Here is a 21,419-nt window from a genome sequence, read left to right as displayed (position 1 = left end):
GTTTATCTGAAATTCAAACTTAACTTGGGGTCTTATATCCTTATTTGCTAAACTTGACAACCCTAAACTCAGAGCAGATGGGTCTCCAGGAGGCTTGGTGAGGATGGTTGTGATTTGGTCTGAGGAATGCATGAGAACCCTGGGATACAGGCAAGAAGTTAGTGTCAGTGATGAAAGGCCACAAGAGGGCCACCAGTGGGAGGGGCTGGGTGTGTTTGTCCAGGAGGGGCAGGAAAGAAGGGTGAGGGCAGTGAAGATTCCACCTCAAGCTCAGAGGGACAGAGGCCCAGAGAAGCCCAGAGGCTGCCGCCCCCAGGGAACTATCAGCTGAGCATTGCTTTTGTATATGAAAGACCCTTTGAATTTTAACATATATTTGGACATCACTACTGGGCTGACTTATCCTCCTGATCCGTCCAAATGTCTCACCTCCTCCCCCTCTTTCTTTCCCCACAACGTGACATTCCTGCCCCCCTTTCTGCTGGCCCTATTTTAATCTCTCACGCCTCTCACACCCAGCCTTCAGCTGCCTCAGCACTTCCTCTGGAAGTTTCACACTTCCCTTGTGCCCCCTGTTAACTCCTCCCGGCAAGCACCGTCATTGCCAGGTCTCAAAGGAGACTCAGCTCCAATTCTACTTCCTCTCTAAAACCCATCCAACTGTCTGCGGTACCTAAAACTGATGCCATTTCCCTGTCATTGAAATTTGAGCCAAGCACCTTCTGCAGTTATAAACAAAAACGGGCAGCTGGCAGGCCGTTTGCCTGGAATGGTGTCAGGTCAGAGCAGCCAGCAGGAAGACACACCTGCACGGTCAACGGGAGGAGCAGGGGTATGCGTTCACCTCCATGCCTTGCACAGCCCTGGAGCGTGGGGTGCACCCTTCAGAGACTGCTCCTTCTACCCCAAGAGGAAGGTCCCGAAGGGAGACGGGGATGAAACAAACCATTTGTTTCTTCAAGTGGCAGGCTCTCTATGAACAGGAGACTCCAATCTTGACCTGCTTCCATGGCAGGGAAAAGTCATTTTCTATTGGTGCTTAAAATGACAAAATGTTGATTTTTACTTTCCTGTTTGGTTAGAAAACTTCCTAACCAGACCAGGGTTTGGTTATGGGGAAGCTGTAGGTGCAAAGTACGGTGGCTGAGCCTGGGGATCTGCAGCCAGGTGAAGAGCTGCAGGCAGGTGTCCCGAGTCACCTGTGGTCTGAAGTTGGCAATAGCTGGCCTGGCCCTGATACCACAGCACTCCTCGGCCAGGGAGAGGACTGCGCAGATGGCAGGATTCAGAGATCAGGCAGGGGAAGATCCAGAAATGAAGGCCGGATGCCCACCATGGGCCAGGTAGGCACTGTGATCCAAAAGGGCAGCAATCTTGCCCTTGGGCAGTTTACATTCTAGTGGGCTAGAGAGTCGAACAACAAACAGAACAACTTAGTGAATTACCTGGTGTACTACAAGGTGGTAGGTGCTGTGGGGAAAAAAATGGGGGCATGAAGGGTGACACTTTAAATAAGGTGGACAGGGTAGTCATTGCTGAGAAAGTGACATTTGTGAAAGTTGGAGGGAGTGAGGCCTGTGGATATCTCGGGGGATAGTTGAAATGTACACTAAATAGGAACTGTTCATGGTAAAATTCTATTCAGCCCCCAAAGTACCTCCAGCACAATAAACACTAGAAGGACAGGAGCCAGGAGTTGGGCTGGGAGAAGGTGGGGCTTCCCTTTCAGTGCTGGGTGCAGCTTACCAAACCCCACCCAGGGCAGGTGCGACAGGCTTTCCTACTACTGTTGGCACAACCAATGCACTTCCCAAAGAACCCCAAGCCAGCTGAAAAACGGAGCTTGTGCCTACTGCTCCAGTCCCGTTCCACTCCTGTGCCAGCCCCATTGTCCCCCACTACCCGTGACTGCCTTCAGCTACCAGCCCCTCAACCACACAAGTCTGAGAGTGACTTCACGAGGCCCCCTTTTCGCACAAGTTCAAGGGGTGCTATTTGCATCACACTCTATGTGAGCCCCAAGACTCCGGGGCAAGACATATGGAGGCAGGCTCAACTGAAGCCGATGGAGAGAAGACCACCAGTCAAAGAAAGGATGGTATCCAGGGACATGGTAGCTGGTGAGGAGTGGCTGCCTTGGGGCAGGGAGGCTGGAATCTGCATCCAGGTGAGTTGTTCGCAACCCTGGCTGCATCCTAGGACCACCAATAGAGCTTTTAAAAATCCCTGTGCCCAGGCCACACACCAGACCATTTAAATTACAACCTCTGGAGTGGGACCCAGGCCTTAGTATTTTTTGATCTCCTTAGGTGATTCCAATGTGAAGCCAAGATTGAGAGCCACTGTCCTAGGTCCTTCACGCCCAATGGGCTCCAGGGACCAGCAGTATCATCATCTCCTGGGAGCTTGTTAGAAATGCAGAATCTTGGGCCTTCCTCATACTCACTGAATGAAAATCTGCATTTCATTGAGATCCCAGGTGATTTGGGTGAGAACCACTGGTTTGGATTTAGCAAGAGGTAACAGGTATCTGAGGAGGCGGGCAGGGCACAGCAAAGGGAGTCTGGGAGTAGGAGAGATGAGACAGTGAAGGCAAGCAGGTGCCGAGCCAGCCCTGGGGCTGGGGCACGGGGCCTAGCACTGAGGGAATGGTGAAGCAGGCAGGCCCTCTGGGGGGCACGGACTCAGGGGAAGAAGGCGGCAGTGACACTCACTGAGACTGAGTGTGTGTCTGCAGGCTGTCGAGGGCTTCCTTAGCCACAGATCTGAGGCTGAAGCCGCAATCCAAGCAGGCTCCGGGCTTCCAACTCCTTGAAGAACAGGACCATGGACCACAAGGCTCCAGGACAGAGGCTGGGCTGAAGCAGCAGACTTTCTGGCTGACCCAGTGTTTGGAAATCTCAAGCTGTTAATAAAATTTCCTCTGAAATACAAATGACTCAGACATCCCTAGGAGACTGTGTTTTAGCAGGAAAATAGAATATATGCAGTTTCAAAATATCTCTGAGCGGTTAAATAATGACTCAAGGAACTTAATGGGCCAAAAGGAAATCAGCATTGACTCTTTAATTAGAGAAGATACTTTCCTTCCATCTCTTCAGCATCCAGCCCATCAAAGTCCTGGAACTGGTTCTCAGGGTGCTGTTATCCCTGGAATTGCCACCAGAGGACAGGTGTCTTCCAATTTCATATCTTGATGCCGCAACAGCGAGGGGACAGCTCCAGGAGGCCGACTTGGGCTGCCAAAGTCTGTAAATACCAACAACCAGATGGCTTCTCCTGGCAGGTGGGCAGGAGTTCTACCGTGAGGTTCCACCAATCACTCCTGAGGCCTCAGAAATCCTGGGGCAGGCAGGGAGGCCGGGAAACTTTACTGCTTCTGCTTTATATTCTTAGGTATCTTGATAAAAGTTTGAGAGAATAACTTCTAGAATATTAAAATAAACTTTGCCAAATTTCCGATGGATCCTTCATGTGAGGTAAGGCCACGGAAGTGGCCCAGAAGGAGGCAGCTCCAGGTCACTGCTCCATCAGGCAGTGTTACCAAGCCTGGCACTGAAACAGCCCCATTCTGAAAGGTGAAGCAGAACCGTGTGGTGCCAGGATTGCCAGGGCTGTGTTTACCCCAGCAGTCCAGTGCACCACCAGGCCAGCGTGGCTGCCAAGCCAGTGTGGCTGGGAGGATGCACAATGGTGAGAGGGGGCAGTGGCTAATGTATTGGGCCTGTGGAGACCTTCAAGTTGTCTGAAGAGGTGCTCACAGGCAGTAGAGTCAGACTGTCCCCAGAGGAGGTAGCAGACCACAGAAAAGCCTATTTCCCTGGAGGCAGCCAGACCAGATGGCCCTGTCAGTCCCACATTGAGATTTTCATCCCTCAAGTCCCCAAAGAAAGGAGCTGAGGGAGGGGGTTGAAGTGAGTCAAACCCTGAGATTGGGCCGTCTGAGACCCCTTCTGTCCCCAAGATGCTCCAATTCTTAATGCTGAACACTTGTGGCCTGGATGTCGCAGACTTGGTGGTGGTTTTGACTGTCAACAGAACATTCCGTGGCCCCACTTTACTTTTCTTTACTGTATTTATTCCAGATGATTAAAATATTGTCAGAGAAAGCCATGAGGCTGGCTTAAATCCAACTTCTGACAGTGACCTGGGCTTTATTTTGATTGATTTAGCAAACACTTATAAAACACTTACTATGAACCAGGAACTGTTCTGAACACTTTACAAATCTTAATACATCTAATTGTTTTAAAAGACAATTCCTTCAACTTTTCTCTCTGTTGACAAACAGTGGGGAAAGTCAGACTTTTCCATCTCTCTGGGTTTTTTTGGTTTTTTTTTTTTGAGGAAGATTAGCCCTAAGCTAACTGCCGCCAATCCTCCTGTTTTTGCTGAGGAAGACTGGCCCTGAGCTAACATCTGTGCCCATCTTCCTCTCCTTTATATGTGGGATGCCTACCACAGCATAGCTCACCAAGCAGTGCCATGTGTGCACCTGAGATCCAAACCGGCGAACCCCGGGCCGCCGAAGCTGAATGTGCACACTTAACCACTGCGCCACCGGGCCGGCCCCTCCATCTGTCTGGGTTTTGGTGGCAATTGGAGTCTCCAAATTGTATTCCCACAATTGACTGAACTCTGAGGGCAATCTTCGAGTCTCAGTTTTCTAATCCCCAAAGTGGGAATAAGTATTATCTAAATTTGCAGAGCTATTCTTCTAAAACATTAAAAATAATATATGTAAAGCCCATACACAGTGCTACCTGGCTACTATACGTGTCTACCCTGATGATGATTTAGGTACATGGGAATTAGAAAGGGGATTAATTATCTAAATATGGGAAGTTCCAACATTCATTCCGTTCCACACTTAGTTATCACATGCCCACTAAATGCCAGGGATGGTATTGGCCTGAGAACATAAGGGTGGACAGGGCCTTCATCCTCATGGAGCCTGCAGCCTTGTATGTGAATTCTGACTATGCAATGGGCTCCTAGACCTAGAACGCTCTGAAAAGCAAAACAAATAAAGAGAGAAAAAAAGCAGGAGAGGGAAATGAGTTCACATGTATAGGACTTCTCCAGAGACAAATATCCCCTCGTGAGAAACATAAGCCCAACGTCCACAGGGATGCTGGAGCTTCTTTCTCACTCTCCCAGGGAGAACCAGAACAACAGGAAAAGCACTGTCAAGTATCCCCTTTGTTCCTGTACCCAATTCCAAGAGGCAAGCCACAGTGGTACACACAGCCAGAAATATGAGCACATAAATACATTTCACATAAAAGGAACTCTCAGGTTGGAGGTGAGAGGTGACTCTCCCACCCCTTTGGGAGAACTAGAGCAATTGAAGTTTCCATACAAGCAGCTTGAATTCTCCAATCAGAGTTAAAGGCGAGTCCTACCTCCTTGGGGAGGAGAGAGGGGGAGGGCCGTGTGCAGCTGGGGTCATGGGAGTCTGACAATTGCTTGTCCCAGTATCTCAGATTTCTTGCATCCTTGGAAATGCCAACTCTGGGAAAGACAGCAGGGTATGGTGGCAAGAGCTTGGGGCTGGGAGTTAGGAGCTGTCACCACACTTGGCAAGCCACAAAACCCCCCTCTGGGGACATAATGGCTGACACACACCATGGACTGGCTGCCCCTACTTGGGGGGACCCAGGGTATTGTCCACACATCTCTGAAGGGCTGCCATGGGGTTCAAGCCTGACTTAGGTGAGGGAGAGAGGTGCTATTGGACCAATTTGCCATAGGAACCCCCTCCCACCTCGAGAGTCCTCAATTCTGGGAATTGGACACAAGTCTGACAGTGTCCTTTGTGCCACGCTTTGTGGGCAGGGCTGCCTGGATGAGGTCAGCTTCCTAACCCGGTGGGAACCAGTGGGCCACAGTTTTCAGGCATACCCTCCTTCTCTAGCTCTCTCTGGTTCTGAGCTGTGGATTGGCAAATCCTGGGTTGGCCACGCTCCCGCTTCTTCTGTTTGGCTAAAGTCCAGATCCCAGGTACCTCCACAGATGACTGGGAACCCCAAGCCCTATAAGTTTCAGCTCACTTTCCTTGGGAGATCTGGCCTTGGGTTTAAATTTTCCTCCCCTCAGTCGAGTCAGTACTCACACACCCTGCAGAGGTGGTCAGAGGCGCTCTGCCACCACCTAGTGGTCGCCAGTGGCTGTACACCCTGCATCTGTGAGTAGATGGTGACCCGAGTTTTGTTTTGCTGAGAAATAAGATATCTGTGAATTTACTGCCTTCTTAATCAATGCAAGATCTTTGAAGTTCTTGGACTACAAGAAAGAGAAAGAGGCTAACTTGTAATTATCAAGAAAAATCTTTTGATCTGAATTAAACCTTTATTCCTTGGTTAGGGCATCAAGAACCATCCTAGGGGCTGGCCTGGTGGTGCAGTGGTTAAGTGCGCATGATGGGCTTCAGTGGCCCAGGTTCGCCGGTTCGGATCCCGGGTGCGGACACGGCACCGCTTGGCAAGCCATGCTGTGGGAGGCGTCCCACATATAAAGTAAAGGATGACGGGCACGGATGTTAGCTCAGGGCCAGTCTTCCTCAGCAAACAGAGGAGGATTGGCAGCAGATGTTAGCTCAGGGCTAATCTTCCTCAAAAAAAAAAAAAAAAGAAAAAAGAAAGAAAGAAAGAAAGAAAAAGAACCCTTCTAGAAGCCTGAGCCTACCAAAAATATAGAGAGTCGTGGGTCACAAGGTCAGCTTAGGGTCCAGGGACAATGGATACACCAAAGGAAGAGGTGGTGTTTTATCACAGACAAGTCTCATTGGCATCAAGAAAATGGATTAAGGAAGCTCTTTTAAAATTTTTTCTCCTTGGGGGAAAACTGACTCAAAGACTTCACAAGCCATATGATGCAACTTCTAGACTTTGCACTTGCAAAGTCATGGCAGGGATGAACTTGCTTTTTAAGCCTGAATCCCGAAAGGCTTTTACTTCTTCTAGAAGGACGTTAAAATTGTACTAAGTGAAGTTGGCATGTTCTGAGGCAAATGTTATTTATTTCTTTTAGAATGACTTTGTGGAGGGGGTGTGGCATTGGCAGGGATGCTTAAAGGTAGGCCAGCCACAGACCATAGCCCTAAGTTCTGGGGCATGAGAAGCCTGGTCCTTCCCTGTGTCTCTTCCTCGACCCTATATAGGTCTGGGGGCCAGCCCCCAACTCTCCCCAAAGGGAACTGGGCTTCCCTTTCTCTTCTAATCCTTACCTTAACACAGCCTCACCCATTCACTTACTCACTCCTCACTCAAGTCATTCCTTCATTTAGTCAACACTCCCTCTGTTCCAGGCTCAAAGGATCTGAACCCTGAGGCAAGCCCTGAAGGAGCACCTGGTCCAGTACTAGAGACAGACTGGAGAACAGACAAGTAGAGCCCAGTGTCATGAATGCTGTGAGGGAGGTAGGCAAAGTGCTATGGGTGCACAGAGTCAGGGCCCCAGCCACGGTGGGGTGGGAGGACAGAAGACTTTCTGGAGGAGGTGGTCCTTGAGCTAGACAGTATGAGGAGAGGGAAGTGTATTTTGGGCTCCAGCGTAGTAGGTTCCTCCATTCCCTGCTCTTTGCCTCCAGCCTTTGTTTGCTGGAATATATAAAATTATTTTAGTCTTTATTTAAACATGTTGCTATACAGGACCTGCCTTCTTTTTCTAGCCTGACATCTCAAAACCCATTCCTATGCCCTCATTATATTTTATTCCTCTGATTGTGAAGCTCCAGAAGAAATGTGCCATTGGCATCATCTCCAATTAAAAAATGTTCCTTTCTGTCTATCAGGCCTTCCTCCAAGCTTCTGCTGTCTGGGGATCTGGCCCTGACTTCTCAGTTTAGACCTTTTAGAACCCTAAAATACAAATTACAAAAGGCTAAATATCTTTCATTTCTTAATTTTTACATGTTTGACAAAGACTATCTTACCTACTCTCCATGACCATCTCTGTACCCTTTTTTTTACCAAAAAGATGGGGAGAACTATCTATGAGGCCACAGAGTCTCCTCTGTAAAAGGGGGTGACAACTCTTGCCGTCCACCACCTTCCTCAGCACATACGCTGTTACCATCCTCTCTCCTATAGACTGTGAGCCTCCCTAGGGTGGAGACTCTGGGCTTCTCTGAATTTTCTCTTTTGTGGCCTCTTGTCTAGTCCAGACCCTGCAAACCAACCAGGCCTTCAATGTACTGCGGCTGGTTAAGAGAAGGTAGAATTTCCAGTCTGAGCCATGAGTTAGTCTCCTGGAAACGGTCTCTCTCTTCCAAAGGTGGACGGTTGGTTCACTGAGAAGCAGTTCTATGCTTCACTTTCCCACCATTGAAAGGGGTGATGTCCAATGCCAAAGAATGTCCAGAACCAGGCAGGAGGGGTTCTGGTTACACGAAAGCACAAAGCCAGGATGATGGACACAAGTCAAACTGTTATCAGAGTGGAAGAATCAAGTTGACTAAGTTATTGAAGAAAGAGTCTAAGAAGATAGACATGTTTCTAGATCTTTCCCAAATTGAAAAATGACTAGAAAGGCAGAAGGATAGATCTAATTCTGGACTGAAGGCTATGAATGGAGACTTGGTTCTCTTAGAGGCCGTGGTGCCTTGTGGATGATTCTCCAATATCCATCCTACCTCTGGCCCACTAGGTAACAATGTGATTTGGGAAATGATATAGTTCAAAGGGTGAGCCTGACTGGCTTATGGGTTTTCCCATATCCCTTACAATGTCATCCAATTCTACCCAATGAGACATGAGGAGAGAGCAGCTGAAGGATTCCGGGGAAGTTCTTTGTTGCTCTTAAAAGAGAATGATGGGCAGCTATTTTCTCTTGCCAGATATGAATGAGGAAGGATATGGCCTGATTATCACAGGCAGCCCTCTCACAAACTAAGGGAAAACTTACAGCGTCAGGACGAAGCCAACACTGTTGACAACAGAGTGGAGAGATGAAAAGAAGGAAACTGTGCCCCGCCTAGGGATTGTTGAGACTCTGGGTCAACCCCAAAGCTGCCCTAGCCCTGGGCTCCATGTTACAGGGGAATGAAAGTCCTTGTTGTTTGAGTTTGAGATGATTTTTCTGTTATATGCAGTCCAAAGCACCTGGCAGACAGAGTCTCCAATCCTTTGTGAGAAGAATGGTATGGTGAAGAGATATTAAGGCAGGGGCTGGCCCCATGGCCGAGTGGTTAAGTTCGCGTGCTCCGCTGCAGGCGGCCCAGTGTTTCGTTGGTTCGAATCCTGGGTGCGGACATGGCACTGCTCATCAAACCACGCTGGGACAGCGTCCCACATGCCATAACTAGAAGGACCCACAACGAAGAACATACAACTATGTACCGGGGGGGCTTTGGGGAGAAAAAGGAAAAAGAAAAAAAAGAGAGAGAGATTAAGGCAGCAGAAATTTACAGGTCTTGGAGATGAAAAAACATGAGGGATGAGGGAGAAGGAATTGAGCTAGTCTGTCAGGATGTAGTGGGACATTATGACCAACTCAGCTGGGGCTCAGACATGCTCAGACACCTCCTCTGTTCCCCTTGCCCCCTTCCCCTGAGTGATGTTCACATATGAAGACATGTGGAGGTTTGTGTTTTATCACCATTGGAGGAGGAGGCACTTGGTTGGTGGGAGGAGGCAGGGAGGGAGAGGATGATGATGTAGGTGGCATGATCGCCAGTGCAACCCTTGGATTGAACTGGAGACCTGGTTGTAGAGAAGTGAAGGCCAAAACAAACAGGACCAGAGCTGTGGCCAGAAGCAGCTCATTTCTGGGCTCATCAATAGCATGGTACAGAGTCTGGGGTTGGGGGGAGGGTTTTCTTCCCCACCTTTTACAGGTACCCTGTGGCCTTGTGGTTTCAGAAGCCCCTGAACTTGGCACTAGCAGTCCACAATGGACAGTGTCAGTGGTAGCAGCTTCATGGGCAGTGGACATGGATGAGAGGGAGCCAGAGGAGGGGAGAAGGAAGGACACAAATTCTAGTGATGACTATATCTGAATGACTGCCTTCTTCGGGCTTTGGTGTCTTGGAAACCACTGGCTCCTGTCAAGGCAGGAAGGAGGCTTAGGGTCTTTGTAAATGAGCCTCAATGCACATGTGACTCATTTTGGTAGTAATGGGTTGGGGAGGCCAGGCAGCTAGGTCTAGGTTCCATGGTCAGGGCCATAGAAAACACATTTTGGCAAAAGATAATTTGTTTTGGAGCCTATTTGGTTTGAAATGGCCAGAAGTTCTGGATGGGCAGGTCATGGCTCCTCAGGCTGGATTTGAGTGCTATCACTGAAAAGGCTGTTTTTAGCAATAATTTGGGTAGAAACAAGAATATTTCTCCTCTCAAATATGCAGCCAATTCAGAGGCAGAAGAACAGATAATTCCACAGATACCTGTTAGGATTCTGGGGTGTGTTTGGGACCCTGTAACAATGTCCAGGGAGTAGATGGAAATGAGCCAGGAGTTCAAGAGAGAGATCTGGAATAGAGACACGGCTTTGAAAGTTATAAGTTGAAGGATATTAATTTAGTTATGGGGATGGATGACGTTGCCCAGTGTGTAGAATTAGTAGAGCAAAATGGTGAAAGACAGAAAATGAAGAACTCCAACATTTAAGAAGCAAGCAGAGGAAGAACAATCTTTCAAAGGCCTAGAGGGAAAAGCCAGAGGGGTAGGAACAAAATCAGTAGAGTGTGGTTTGGCAGCAGACAAGGGAAGACTGTGTTTCAGGAGGAAGGGAGTGGCTGACAGTTTCAAATCCTGGACAGAGGACAACATAAGGATCCGAGCAACGTGGAAACTGTTGATGACCTTGAGGAGAGCAGTTTCCATGGTGTAGATAAGGCTAAAGCCAGACTGCAGTAGACTAAGGAATGAATGGGCGGGGAGGGCAGAGGGGACATGGCATGGCAAGTGCAGATGAGGCTTTCAAGAAGTTTAGGTGCAAAGAGAAAGAGAGAAATGGTGGTAGGTAACGGGGATGTGGAGCGGAGAGAGGATATGAGAGACCTGAGCATGTGATGAGTCAGGGTCAGGATATAACTGATGGAGCAAAGTTCATGAGAAGGTGGGAGGGGAATCAGAACTCAGGAGGTGAGGTGGGCCCTAGGAGGGAGGAAGAGAGGGACTGAGGGGTATGTGCAGTCCATCCATGACTGTTTCTACTTTCTGAGGAAGGAGGAGAGGGGGTCATCTGCTGAGGGCAACAGGGGGGTTGAGAAAAATGGAAGTGATCTGAAATAGCCACCTGGGGACAAGGAGTGAAAGCTAACCAGAACCACAGAGGAGGACTGTCAGGCAAAACTGAGACACAAGTTGAGGCAGGAGATCTTGAGTCTGGGGAGGCACTGTCATGGACTGAATGTTTGTGTATGCCCCCTCCCCCAATTCATATGTTGAAGCCAAAACTCCCTAATGTGATGGTATTTGGAGGTGGGGCCTCTGGGAGGTAACGACGTATAGATGAGGTCAGGATGGGCCCCCATGATAGGAATAGCACCCTTATAAGAAGAGGAAGAAACCAGAACTCACACTTTCTCTCCACACACACATAACAAGGAAAGGCTATGTGTGGACACAGCAAGAAGGTGATACGAAACCTCCTAATTTCAAGTTCATGTGCCGGATGCACAGTAGGTCAAACACTGAGACATCAATGCTTAGAGACGGAGAAAGCTTTATTCGAATTGGCCAAGATGAGAAGGCAGGAGCATGGATTCTCTCAAATCTGCTTTAACAAGAGAAGAAAGCAGGGGGTTTTATAGAGCTAAGGGGTGTGGCAGGGGGAGTTTCAGAGAAACAGAGGGGTAATCTGTGTTTCTTTTACTCCCAATAAGGTCCTCAGCAATCTGACTTCTGGGCATCAAGGGCAGCTGGGGGCTGGTTATCTGGTGATCCTTGAAGCCATTCTCTTTCTTCTATATAACAAGCTCCTAATCCTTGTGACCCTTGAGGTATCCCTCAGGTTAAACAGGAATATAGCAAATTGACAAGATTAACTGCCTTTCATAACAAGGTCTTGAAATGTAATCTTATTGAATATTTATAGTAACCCTTAGGTACCCAGCTTCAAAGGCAGCTATCTGCAACCCAAGGTGAGAGCCCTCACCAGCCACTGAACCCTGTTGGCATCTTGATCTTGGACTTCCCATCTCCAGAACTGTGAGAGAATAAAATTTTGTTGTTTATGCCACCTAGTCAATGGCCTTCTGTTATGGCAGTCCGAGCTGACTAAAACCAATCTGCACAGTTGTCTGCTTTTCCTCCCTGAGCTCTCAGCAGCCTGGGTGTAGTTTGGGCTCTGCTGGGCAGGTCCATCAGAAGGACAAAGGGCTCTTAGGAAAGTCAAGGAGCTTGACAGAGATAGAGCTCTTCCACTTGTGCCAAGGGGTTTACCCACGTTATGGTGACTGTTCCTCCTTCACAGGGCTTTCAGGGACATAAAAGCATACCAAACAGTGAAAGGCATTTGACAGTGTAGCCTAATGGTGGTAACACATGTGCAACATGTGTTAACTATAGTCACATCTGTGATGTTGGAAAGGGACAGGTGACAAATGGAAGCCCAGTACTGCTAGCCTGGATTGGGAGGCAGGGGACAGGGCTCTAGTTGTGTGTCTATTGCTGCATGACACTGGGCAAGTTTCTTCCACTCTCTGACTCTGGTATCCTATTAGAATATTTAGAATAGATGCTTTCTAAGGTCTTTCCCAGCTCTAACATTTCCAGATTCTGGGAAACTTAAAAGCACTGAAATATCACTGAGCTCAAAAGAAGTGAATGGCAGGGTGTCTGGGTCACTGGGCACTTCTTTGCTGGAGTCCCTGAGGTCTCCTCATTCCTACAGACAAGACTCATACCTACACATGCCACTTCCCTTAGTAGGAAGTGGTGTTTTGACAAAATTTACACTAAACCTTTTCAAGACCCAGCAGAACTGTATACAGTGTTGTTTTGCATCATTTCAGAAAGGGTCAGGCTGGAAATTTTGGGGAAACTCCAGGAAATGCAGCAAGAGCTAGGAAACCTTGAGAAGAGCCTTTCCCCCTTTGCAGTGTGCTTTTGTTTTGCCTCCTTTCCCCTGGCTCCTGTCCTACACCTGCACTTCCTTCCTCCAGGAAGCCATCTGGCTGCCAATGCAGCCCCTTGCCAGGAGCTCCAGCAGCCAGGCAAATCCCTTCACCAGGCTGCTTCCTATTTACCCAAGAGGAGCAGCATTCCAGGGCACACCTGGAGACAAATCAAATCAAGAGCCTTTCTGCCTGTGGGCACTTTATCTGTATTCCTCTGAGGGGAAGAAAGCTTGCAGAGGCCCAATTCAGAAGCAAATGGAATGATAAAGCAACGTCTCTGCCTTCTCTGGTTCAGGTAGGGAGCGGTACACACCCGCTGTGCAGTACACCCGCAAGGTGCAGATGTGTCTGCCGCCTCGAACCAGAACCCTTGGCGACTTTCCCGCTTCTCTCCCGTCTTCTGATTTGAAAAAGCCTAACACTGGCTCAGGCCAGGCGGGAAAGGAGTCCTTGCCAGCCGCTGAGGCATGTTACCAGACTGCACTACTGCTTTTGAACACCAGAGTGCAGTAACATAGAGACCGGGAGCTCAGGTTAGGACTGCCGGGCTACATAATTTGCGAAATTCAATGAGAATGCATGGCTCCATGTTAAAAACTATTAAGAATTTCAAGGCGACAGCAGCAGAGCATTAAAGCAAGTGCAAGGCCTTCGCAACTGCACAGGTCACATGTGTGCGAAGCTGCCCTGGCTCAGGGGCTTCAAGGACATGGAGACCCGGAGAAGCCGGCTCTGCCATCAGGAGGGTACTACGGGGATGGCGCCTTCACTGCCAGGCGTCCCTCAGCTATCTCCCACCCGCTTGCCTGTCCTTTTTTCCTAATGTCTTGCTGACTTATGCACAATACTCAGAGAAAATTATACTTTCAGAGAAAGCCACTGGGGTGCAGTTTTTGCAAAAGGTGTATGGGTTCACAATTCTTAGGACACTTCTCTGGGGAAGTGGGAGAGCTCCTTCCGGAAACAAGCACAGGGAATCCAAGCTCTACAAATTTAACTTTAGCTAAGGCTCCTTACTTCTTCCAGAATAACCCAGCAACCCTTTGTTTTTACATTCAAAGCACCCAGTAGATTCCAAAATACTTACAGGCACTTGAGAAAGAAGAGTGGCCCAGCAGTGGCTCCTAAGCTCCTGGCCAGTTTAAAATTCTGTATCTGAGAGCAACAGGGTGGGGCTGGGGAAAGTGTGACCTGCTGCGTGACCCTTGGACCTGTTCCTGCACTTCTATGGCCTTCAGCTTCGCCCATGTAAACAGAGAGAGTCAAACTGGTGTATCTATCCTGCCCCATCCAGCTCTCATACTCTACCATTCACCTTCAGAAAGCATGTTTGTAAGACAGACCAGGCTAATGAGTTAATTGGGGAACAAAGGCATCCACTCTGACTGACAAGCTAAGTAAGAGAGGGTAGGGGGCACTCCTTTGAATGAAGGACTAGCATATCCTACATGTCCTTGCTGGAAAGGGAGCAGCTAATGTCTGCACAGCTCCCGGCTGAATGCTGCTAAAATCCCTGACATACTACCACATTACTGCATGCAGAATGCTTTCTTCCCAGCCTCTTCCCTGGTGAGAGTCAGTTGATAGAGGGCTGTGCAGTCCAAGTCCATCTCTTACGGGTTCTGCAACCTTAGGAGAATCCCTAATCCCTGCGGGTCTCCTGATACCCAAGTGTACAGAGACGGGGTTGGATGGGACATTAAGGGGTGATTCAGTCCTAAAACAAATTTTATGATTCTCTGAGTTCCAAGCAAATGTCACATGAGATGTCTAGCAGCAACAGGTATTTTCTGTGCCCAAAGCCTTTTTTTGAGGAAACGTCTGAGGAGAAAAAGGGCCTGGGTGGCCTGATGTGAACTCTGGTCTCTTACTATTCAGCATCTCTAATCTCTATGCTGCACCTCCCCCCCCCCCCCCCCCCCCCATGCTGGAGGTACCCATGGAAACCCAGGGAGTTAGGCAAGAGACTTCTTAGCTACTCCATGGTCCCAGCACCTACCCTTCTCTTTGGTAATCTTCATCCAGATTTGACAAGAGCTGTGAGCCTGCTGTGGAGAGGTCAACTGCAGCCAGGGGCAATTCCCGATAGGCTAAGTTCACCAGCTGCACTGGAGCAATGCTCTTGGTTTCTTCGTCTACTTGTTGGGAGATGATCTCAACTTCGGAAATTCCTCCTTCTATGGCAGGCCTGAATTGGGGAGGAAGACAACAAGGGAGCGTCATCCCTCAAGAACAAAATACTTTTTCCATTCCTCAAGGAAAGGAGAGAAAATGCACCAGAACTATGCTGTGCTGGTGGAGTGGAAGAAACATAAGGCTGCTATTCTTCCCCGCTGGGCACCCAAGGGACTGGACTGAGGCCCTAATAGCCTCATCTCCTTCCCCATTTGGAGAAAAGTGGAAGAATGCGAAGAAGATTGCTCAGATCTGAAAATATGAGCTTTAGGGGCAGGATTCTTCATCAATGGGAGGTAAAGACCCAGATAGAAACTCTGCCAACCAGCAAAACCAAGGCTTAGACTTTTAGGATTCTCAGTTACCAGACTTTATATTGGAGTAATAGATTCTTTTAAGTTGTCTCCTGTGTTTCTTTGTAAAGGTGCTTTGGAATGTTTCTACCATCTGTACCACAATAGAGAAGAGAGGTTTTTGTTCATGACTAGATTTACTGCTGGTCGTTGGGGAGCCTGCTGCAAACCTGGAGAGACCGAGTAGGCCTTGGGAGAGTGAGGACAGGAGGGGCCGGCTATCCCTGGGTGCCACTCCCTTTCTACTTGAACTGGTCCTACTACATCTCCCTTTTTAAGGTTGAGAGTAGGAAATGGGGGTCACTTGGTCAAATGTCTGAGGCATTGTCAGTCTCCTCCTGTGTTACTATTAGGCTCACCTAGGGCACTGCACATGATGAACAACTCCATTGGCATTATGGGGTGTCTTAACCAGGAGCAATACCCTCCACCACGGGATATTTGGCAATTTGTGGAGGCATTTTTGGCTGCCACAATGACCACAGAGGTCACTATTGACATAAGTAGGAGTAGGGACATTACACATCCTGCAATGTGTCCAACAACTAAGACCTGTCCTGCTCAAATACCACCAACAACCCTGTAAAGGGATGCTGGGCTAGACCATTTTGCTTTAACTTCCTGGGGTGCCATCTTTGGTCCCTCCAACTCTTTCTTGATCCTATCTCATCCTGTAGAATCTGACGGGCTAGGTCTTGTGCCTCTGGCCAAACAATGAGGATTAGAAAGAAAAATGGTGTGAATGGAGAGGAGTAAAAATTAAATATTTGAGGGAACATTGAGAGGCCAGTTTTATTTAATATAGAGATGGCAGCCCAGTCTGCTAGACACTGTTCTTGGGCTCTGATGCCAACTTTCATGCCAACTTCTGTGGGGCTCCTCCAGGGCCTCAGTTTCTCCAACTGAAACATGAAGAGGTGAAATAGAGGCTGCCTAAGGGCCATTGCTTCTTACTGTATGATCTGACGTGGGTAAGAGAAATACAGAGCAGGTAGGAGGAGCTCTGGAGTGACAAGTCCTTACACTTGGGTGGGGAACTCTAAATTCTCAACTTTTCTTTTCCAACCAGCATTGAAATCTGATCAGTAATATACAACGGCAGCTATCCAGGAAGTTCAGAGTTGACTCTGCTAACTTCTCTTTTGCTTGAATCATCCAAGTAATTGAGAGAAAAGTGGGATTTTTATTCGAGCGCTGCAGGTTGGCTGCCTAAACTACCTGAATTCACCAAATAATTTCCAATGTCCCAATTCTCTTTTGTAGACTTTATTTAAATCTTTGCTTTTTGCTACCTGTCAAGAATAGATGATGGTACTCATCATTGTGTGACATTTACAAAATGACTCAAGATCTTTAGACAGAATAGTCATAGGATGTGAGACTTCTGTGTTTCTCAATAATTGAAATAAAAGTGTGGGTGTTTATGGGGGGAATCCTGGCTCTTCTAGATGTTTCCAAAAAAGCATATGCTGGGTCCAATTTGTTCTCTTTTCCTCTGGACTACTCAAGGAAACTATGGATTGCTGAACTGAACAAATAGAGCTTTCTGATCAATGGGGTGTTCACAGAGGGCTGGGTTGAGTTTCTGAGACTAACAGGATGTGGCTCTGAGAAGCATGGACCAAGCTGCTTCTGCCTTCCTGATTTTACTGCCCTCTGTTCTCCTCTTGCATGTGGTCACAGCGGCCCAACACCATCTCTGGTCAGGTGGTCATCTCAGCAGGAGGAGACAAGTCCTCCTTTGGTGGGAGTGAAGGTCCTATAGTTCACAGCCTTAGTACTGAGACTACCCCCTGGTCTTGGCTATGAAGAACAGTGTGGTGGATGACACGTATTAATGGCTCCATTCTTCACTCCTCCATTTGCCATATGACTTTGCAGCAACTCCCATCAAAAAGAAGAGTATATTTCCCCAACCCTTGAGTCTGCTTTCAGTCATGCATCTAGTTATGGCCAATGGGATACTGGCAGACATGATACAAGCAGAGTCATGGAAAAGCACTTGTGAACTTCTGCTTCTTTTCTTGCACCTGCAGTATTGTCATTAGAAGGTGACCAGCCTAGCCTAGGGGAGAACATTGATCAGAGTCCAGTCTCACCTAGATCAGCTGACAGCCAGCGGAGCTCCACATCTAAGAGTGATCCCACCAAGATTAGCAAAGCTAGCTAGCTGGCTACCGCAGACATGTGAGGAATAAACATTTATTGCTGTATTTTACTGAGGTCCTCTGGTTGGTTGTTACATGGCATTACTGTGGCAATAGATAACAGGTTCATGCTCCAGATGACAGCAGTCAGCCCCACAGTTAGGCAGGCAGGAGCAGTGTGGTGTCACAGAAGGAGTGCTGTTCTCATCTTGGTATTTTTGCCAATGAGTTGCAAAACACAAAATAACTGACCACTTGGCTGGTGCTTGGTAAGATTAAGTGGTTGGTCCACACGGCATCTTAGGTTTTGGAAACTGAAAGCAATTCTCTCTGAAGAGTTCTGCCCTGGGTTCATAAAGCCTGCTTTTAGAAACCCTCTCATGACTTCTAAATTTCGTTGCAATTCCCATTTTATTAATTCACCTTAAGTATTTCCTAATCTTGTCTTGAGGTTTGCTTTTGAAAGGTTTCCCCATTTTCTGTGGCCTCCTGCTAAAGGAAATGTCTGTAGTGGTTGCCTGAATTAGATCCTTGTCTTCTGGGAGATTTATAGCAACAGTTTTTGATTGCAGAATTCCTCCGCTTTTTTGAACTAAAAAATAAGATGACAGTGAGGCAACTCAGAGAAAAAGCAAATTGTGTGTGTGTGTGCGTGTGTGTGTGTGTGAGGAAAATTGCCCCCAAGCTAATGTCTGTGCCAATATTTCTCTAGTTTGTATGTGGTATGCTGCCACAGGGTGGCTTGATGAGCAGTGCATAGGTCTGTGCCTAGGATCCAAACCCACGAACCCTGGGCTGCCAAAGCAGAGTGTGTGAACCTAACCATTACACCAACAGGCTGGCTCCAAAAGAGCAGATTTTAACAAGTCATTTCAATGTTGGGCTCAAGGACAAAACCACCTGGAGCTCCTCCATTTCCACAGGGTTGGAGAAGGAGCTATTGGTTGCATCTGTGATTCTGATGAACCAACTCAACATCCAGAGAGAGCAGACTCCGATGTTACTTACTGTGGATTGGTCATGTTGAAAGATGCAACCAGAGCCTTAGGTTTTCTTGGCATCTAGTGGGGCTCAGCTGTCGTGAAGCCTGCCGTCAGCATTTCCAAGTGTGTGTTCCAAGACATACAAATATGGTGCCCTGAAAACAAATAATTAAACAGTAGGAATTTATGACACACAGATGTCAAACCAAAGTCCTCCTAAGCTCGTCTAGGAATCCCATAGAACTTTCTTCCATATAGCCCTTTTCTCCAAAGTAATGTTGAACAGATTCTTACAATTGCCCTTTGGGAGACAACAGTGGGCAGAATTACTCTCTTTTTTGAGATGAAAAAACAGGCCCAGAGTGACAAAGTGACTTTTCAGTGTCACACAGAGATGGCAGTAGAGCCAGATTGGACCCCAGGTTCTCCGACTTCTCATCCACAGCTCTTTCCAGTAAACAGCCATGCCTAAGAAAACCAGGCTAACTTTATACTTCAGCTTTAGGGATCTCAAAAATCAGGTTTGTCTCAAAAATTTCAAGTGTTTTCCCACAAGTTTCTTTCTCCCATTTCTCTTTCCCTTCTAGTAGTTCTGCCCCTCTGCTTTTCCAGGCTCTCCTCTCCTCTCCTTCTCAATTTGGTCTCTCAGTGAGAGAAAGCACACCCTGGAGACAGGCTGTCTGGGATCAGAGCCCAGCCCCCACTTACTAGCCCTCTCGCCTCAGTTTCTCCTCCTGTGAAGCGGGAATAGTAATAGAGCTAACTAAATTAGTTAATTTGTGTAAAACACTTAGAATAGTGCTTGGCATGTAGTGTTGGTTTTTACTGCCATAGTTATTATTTTATAAATTTAAATTGCACAGTTTGTTGAATCTGAACACATTCCAAAGCATTTGGATGGCTGAGTGCAAGATTTCCTCTTAATAGTTGGACTAGGTAAATAGAATATACTTTTCCATAAACCAGTGCTATGATACCACCTAGAAGTATTCTGGGAGACAGAAACAATCCTCAGAAAGTACACAAAGAAATAGACATGGGTTCTGGGTGATTTTGAATAAGTTACTAGGGAGGTTACTCAAGGGGGCAATCCTTTTAAGTTGCATTCTACTGCAAACTGCTTTTCCTACAAGACATCAACACAGGCCGGCCCTGTGGCTGAGTTGTTAAGTTTGTGCACTCCACTTTGGTGGCCTGGGCTTCACTGGTTCGGATCTGGGCACCTAGCACCTCTCATTAAGCCACGCTGAGGTGGTGTCCCACATAAAAGAACTAGAATGACTTACAACTAGGATATACAACTATGTATTGGGGAGCTTTGGGGAGGAAAAAAAAAGAGGAAGATTGGCAACAGATGTTAGCTCAGGGCCAATCTTCCTCACCAACAAAAAAACCCAACCAGACGTCAACACAGGATAAACCCCCTCCCAAACCTGAAGCTCAGCTCTCAGAGGCCGTTGCTCTCAGATACAAAGGAATAGAATTGTTATATCACACAAAGGAAAAGTGGCTCCTAGGGTGAGAAGTAGCAGGGGACAGATGGTAAATTTGCAAAGTGGGGAATCTCCTTAAAGTTCTGCATAACTAAGAAAAGTGGGAGCTTAAGTTAAAGAAACTTGAGGAAATCTTGGGGAAAGTCTCAACTGAGAGCAACTGGAAATAAGAGACTTTTCTAAAATCAGAAGGGCTTTAATATAAGAGACCACTGTTTCCACACCAGATGTTTGTGGGGCAAAAAAAAGCATGGGACAAAGGGTCAGGGATGACAGCAGGGAGGATGTGGACATTTTGTCACCACACCTTGCTAAGGGTTTCACCTACCTTAGTATACCCGAGTAGAAGAGGCTAAACATTAAAATCAGAACTCTCCTTTATAGTATTTGGGATTGTGTATTAATTGTGCAGTAAACTTTATAAAGTTCTCCATTCCATAACACAGATTTAGTCAGTCTCAATCTTTTTTGTTCTCTTTATAAAGCCTCAAGCCAACAAACTCCTCCCAGTAGTAAGATTGGGCATGTGGACTGCCTAACCTCAACCAACAGTGAAATCAGGATCAAGGTACCCACAACTGGGAGACGATGTGAGCAAGACCCCCTTCCGGAATGGTGTTTTAACACACTGTATTCCCAAATGAGCACTTTACATTGCTACACAAGGTATTAGCCTTGTGGAGGATATGATAGGAAAGTCTTTGCTTTCACAGACCCTCTAGTCTGGCAGGGCAGGCAAGTTTGAAACACAAAACTCCAAAATTTTTGTGCACTCTTAGTAATGAAGAACAAGTAAAAATTGATAAACTATATTTATAAATAATAAATTTATATTTATCTATATATTTATAAATAATAAACATGAGCTACTACACTAATATAGTATGGCCAATATAAAACATATGCAAAAAATAGAAATGAAAATGATGAAAATTTTTTTTTAATTTCACTTTTTGGAAGGAAAATTTCAAATATATAGAATTGTATAATGGACTTCTAGTCACCCATCACCCAACTCTAACAGTTATCAGCTCATGAAAAGTCTTCTCTATATTCCTGTTCATTCCCCACCTAATATGATTATTTTGAAACAAATCCCAGACGTCATTTCACTCATCTGTAAATGTTTCAACATGTACCTCTAAGGATAAGAATTTCTTTAAAAGACATAACCACAAAACTATCATCTCCAAGTCAATATT

At 47.0% G+C, this 21,419-nt stretch overlaps 1 protein-coding gene and 1 long non-coding RNA gene across 4 annotated transcripts in view; one reads left to right on the top strand and one right to left on the bottom strand.

Moving 5' to 3' along the window:
* The window catches only part of LOC124233151 (transmembrane protein 266), a 129,065-nt gene that overhangs the window by 50,823 nt on the left and 56,823 nt on the right, over positions 1–21,419 (bottom strand). For all 3 annotated transcript variants that reach the window (XM_046650292.1, XM_046650293.1, XM_046650294.1), the window contains exons 2-3: positions 18,750–18,879; positions 15,066–15,254 (exon numbers count right to left, since the gene is read on the bottom strand). In XM_046650292.1, the coding sequence (XP_046506248.1) occupies positions 15,066–15,254; positions 18,750–18,802 (242 nt within the window). In that variant the 5' untranslated portion in view covers positions 18,803–18,879. The remainder of the gene's footprint in view (positions 1–15,065; positions 15,255–18,749; positions 18,880–21,419) is intronic.
* LOC124233153 (uncharacterized) lies at positions 1,822–2,770 on the top strand. Its single transcript, XR_006886992.1, has 3 exons — positions 1,822–2,167; positions 2,310–2,479; positions 2,738–2,770. It is a non-coding gene; the product is annotated as an uncharacterized LOC124233153 (long non-coding RNA).

Source organism: Equus quagga, unplaced genomic scaffold, assembly GCF_021613505.1.
Source record: "Equus quagga isolate Etosha38 unplaced genomic scaffold, UCLA_HA_Equagga_1.0 154_RagTag, whole genome shotgun sequence".
Classification (NCBI taxonomy): Eukaryota; Metazoa; Chordata; class Mammalia; order Perissodactyla; family Equidae; genus Equus; species Equus quagga.
Note: the sequence above shows the minus strand (reverse complement) of the source record. Positions and strands in the feature narration are given on the sequence as shown.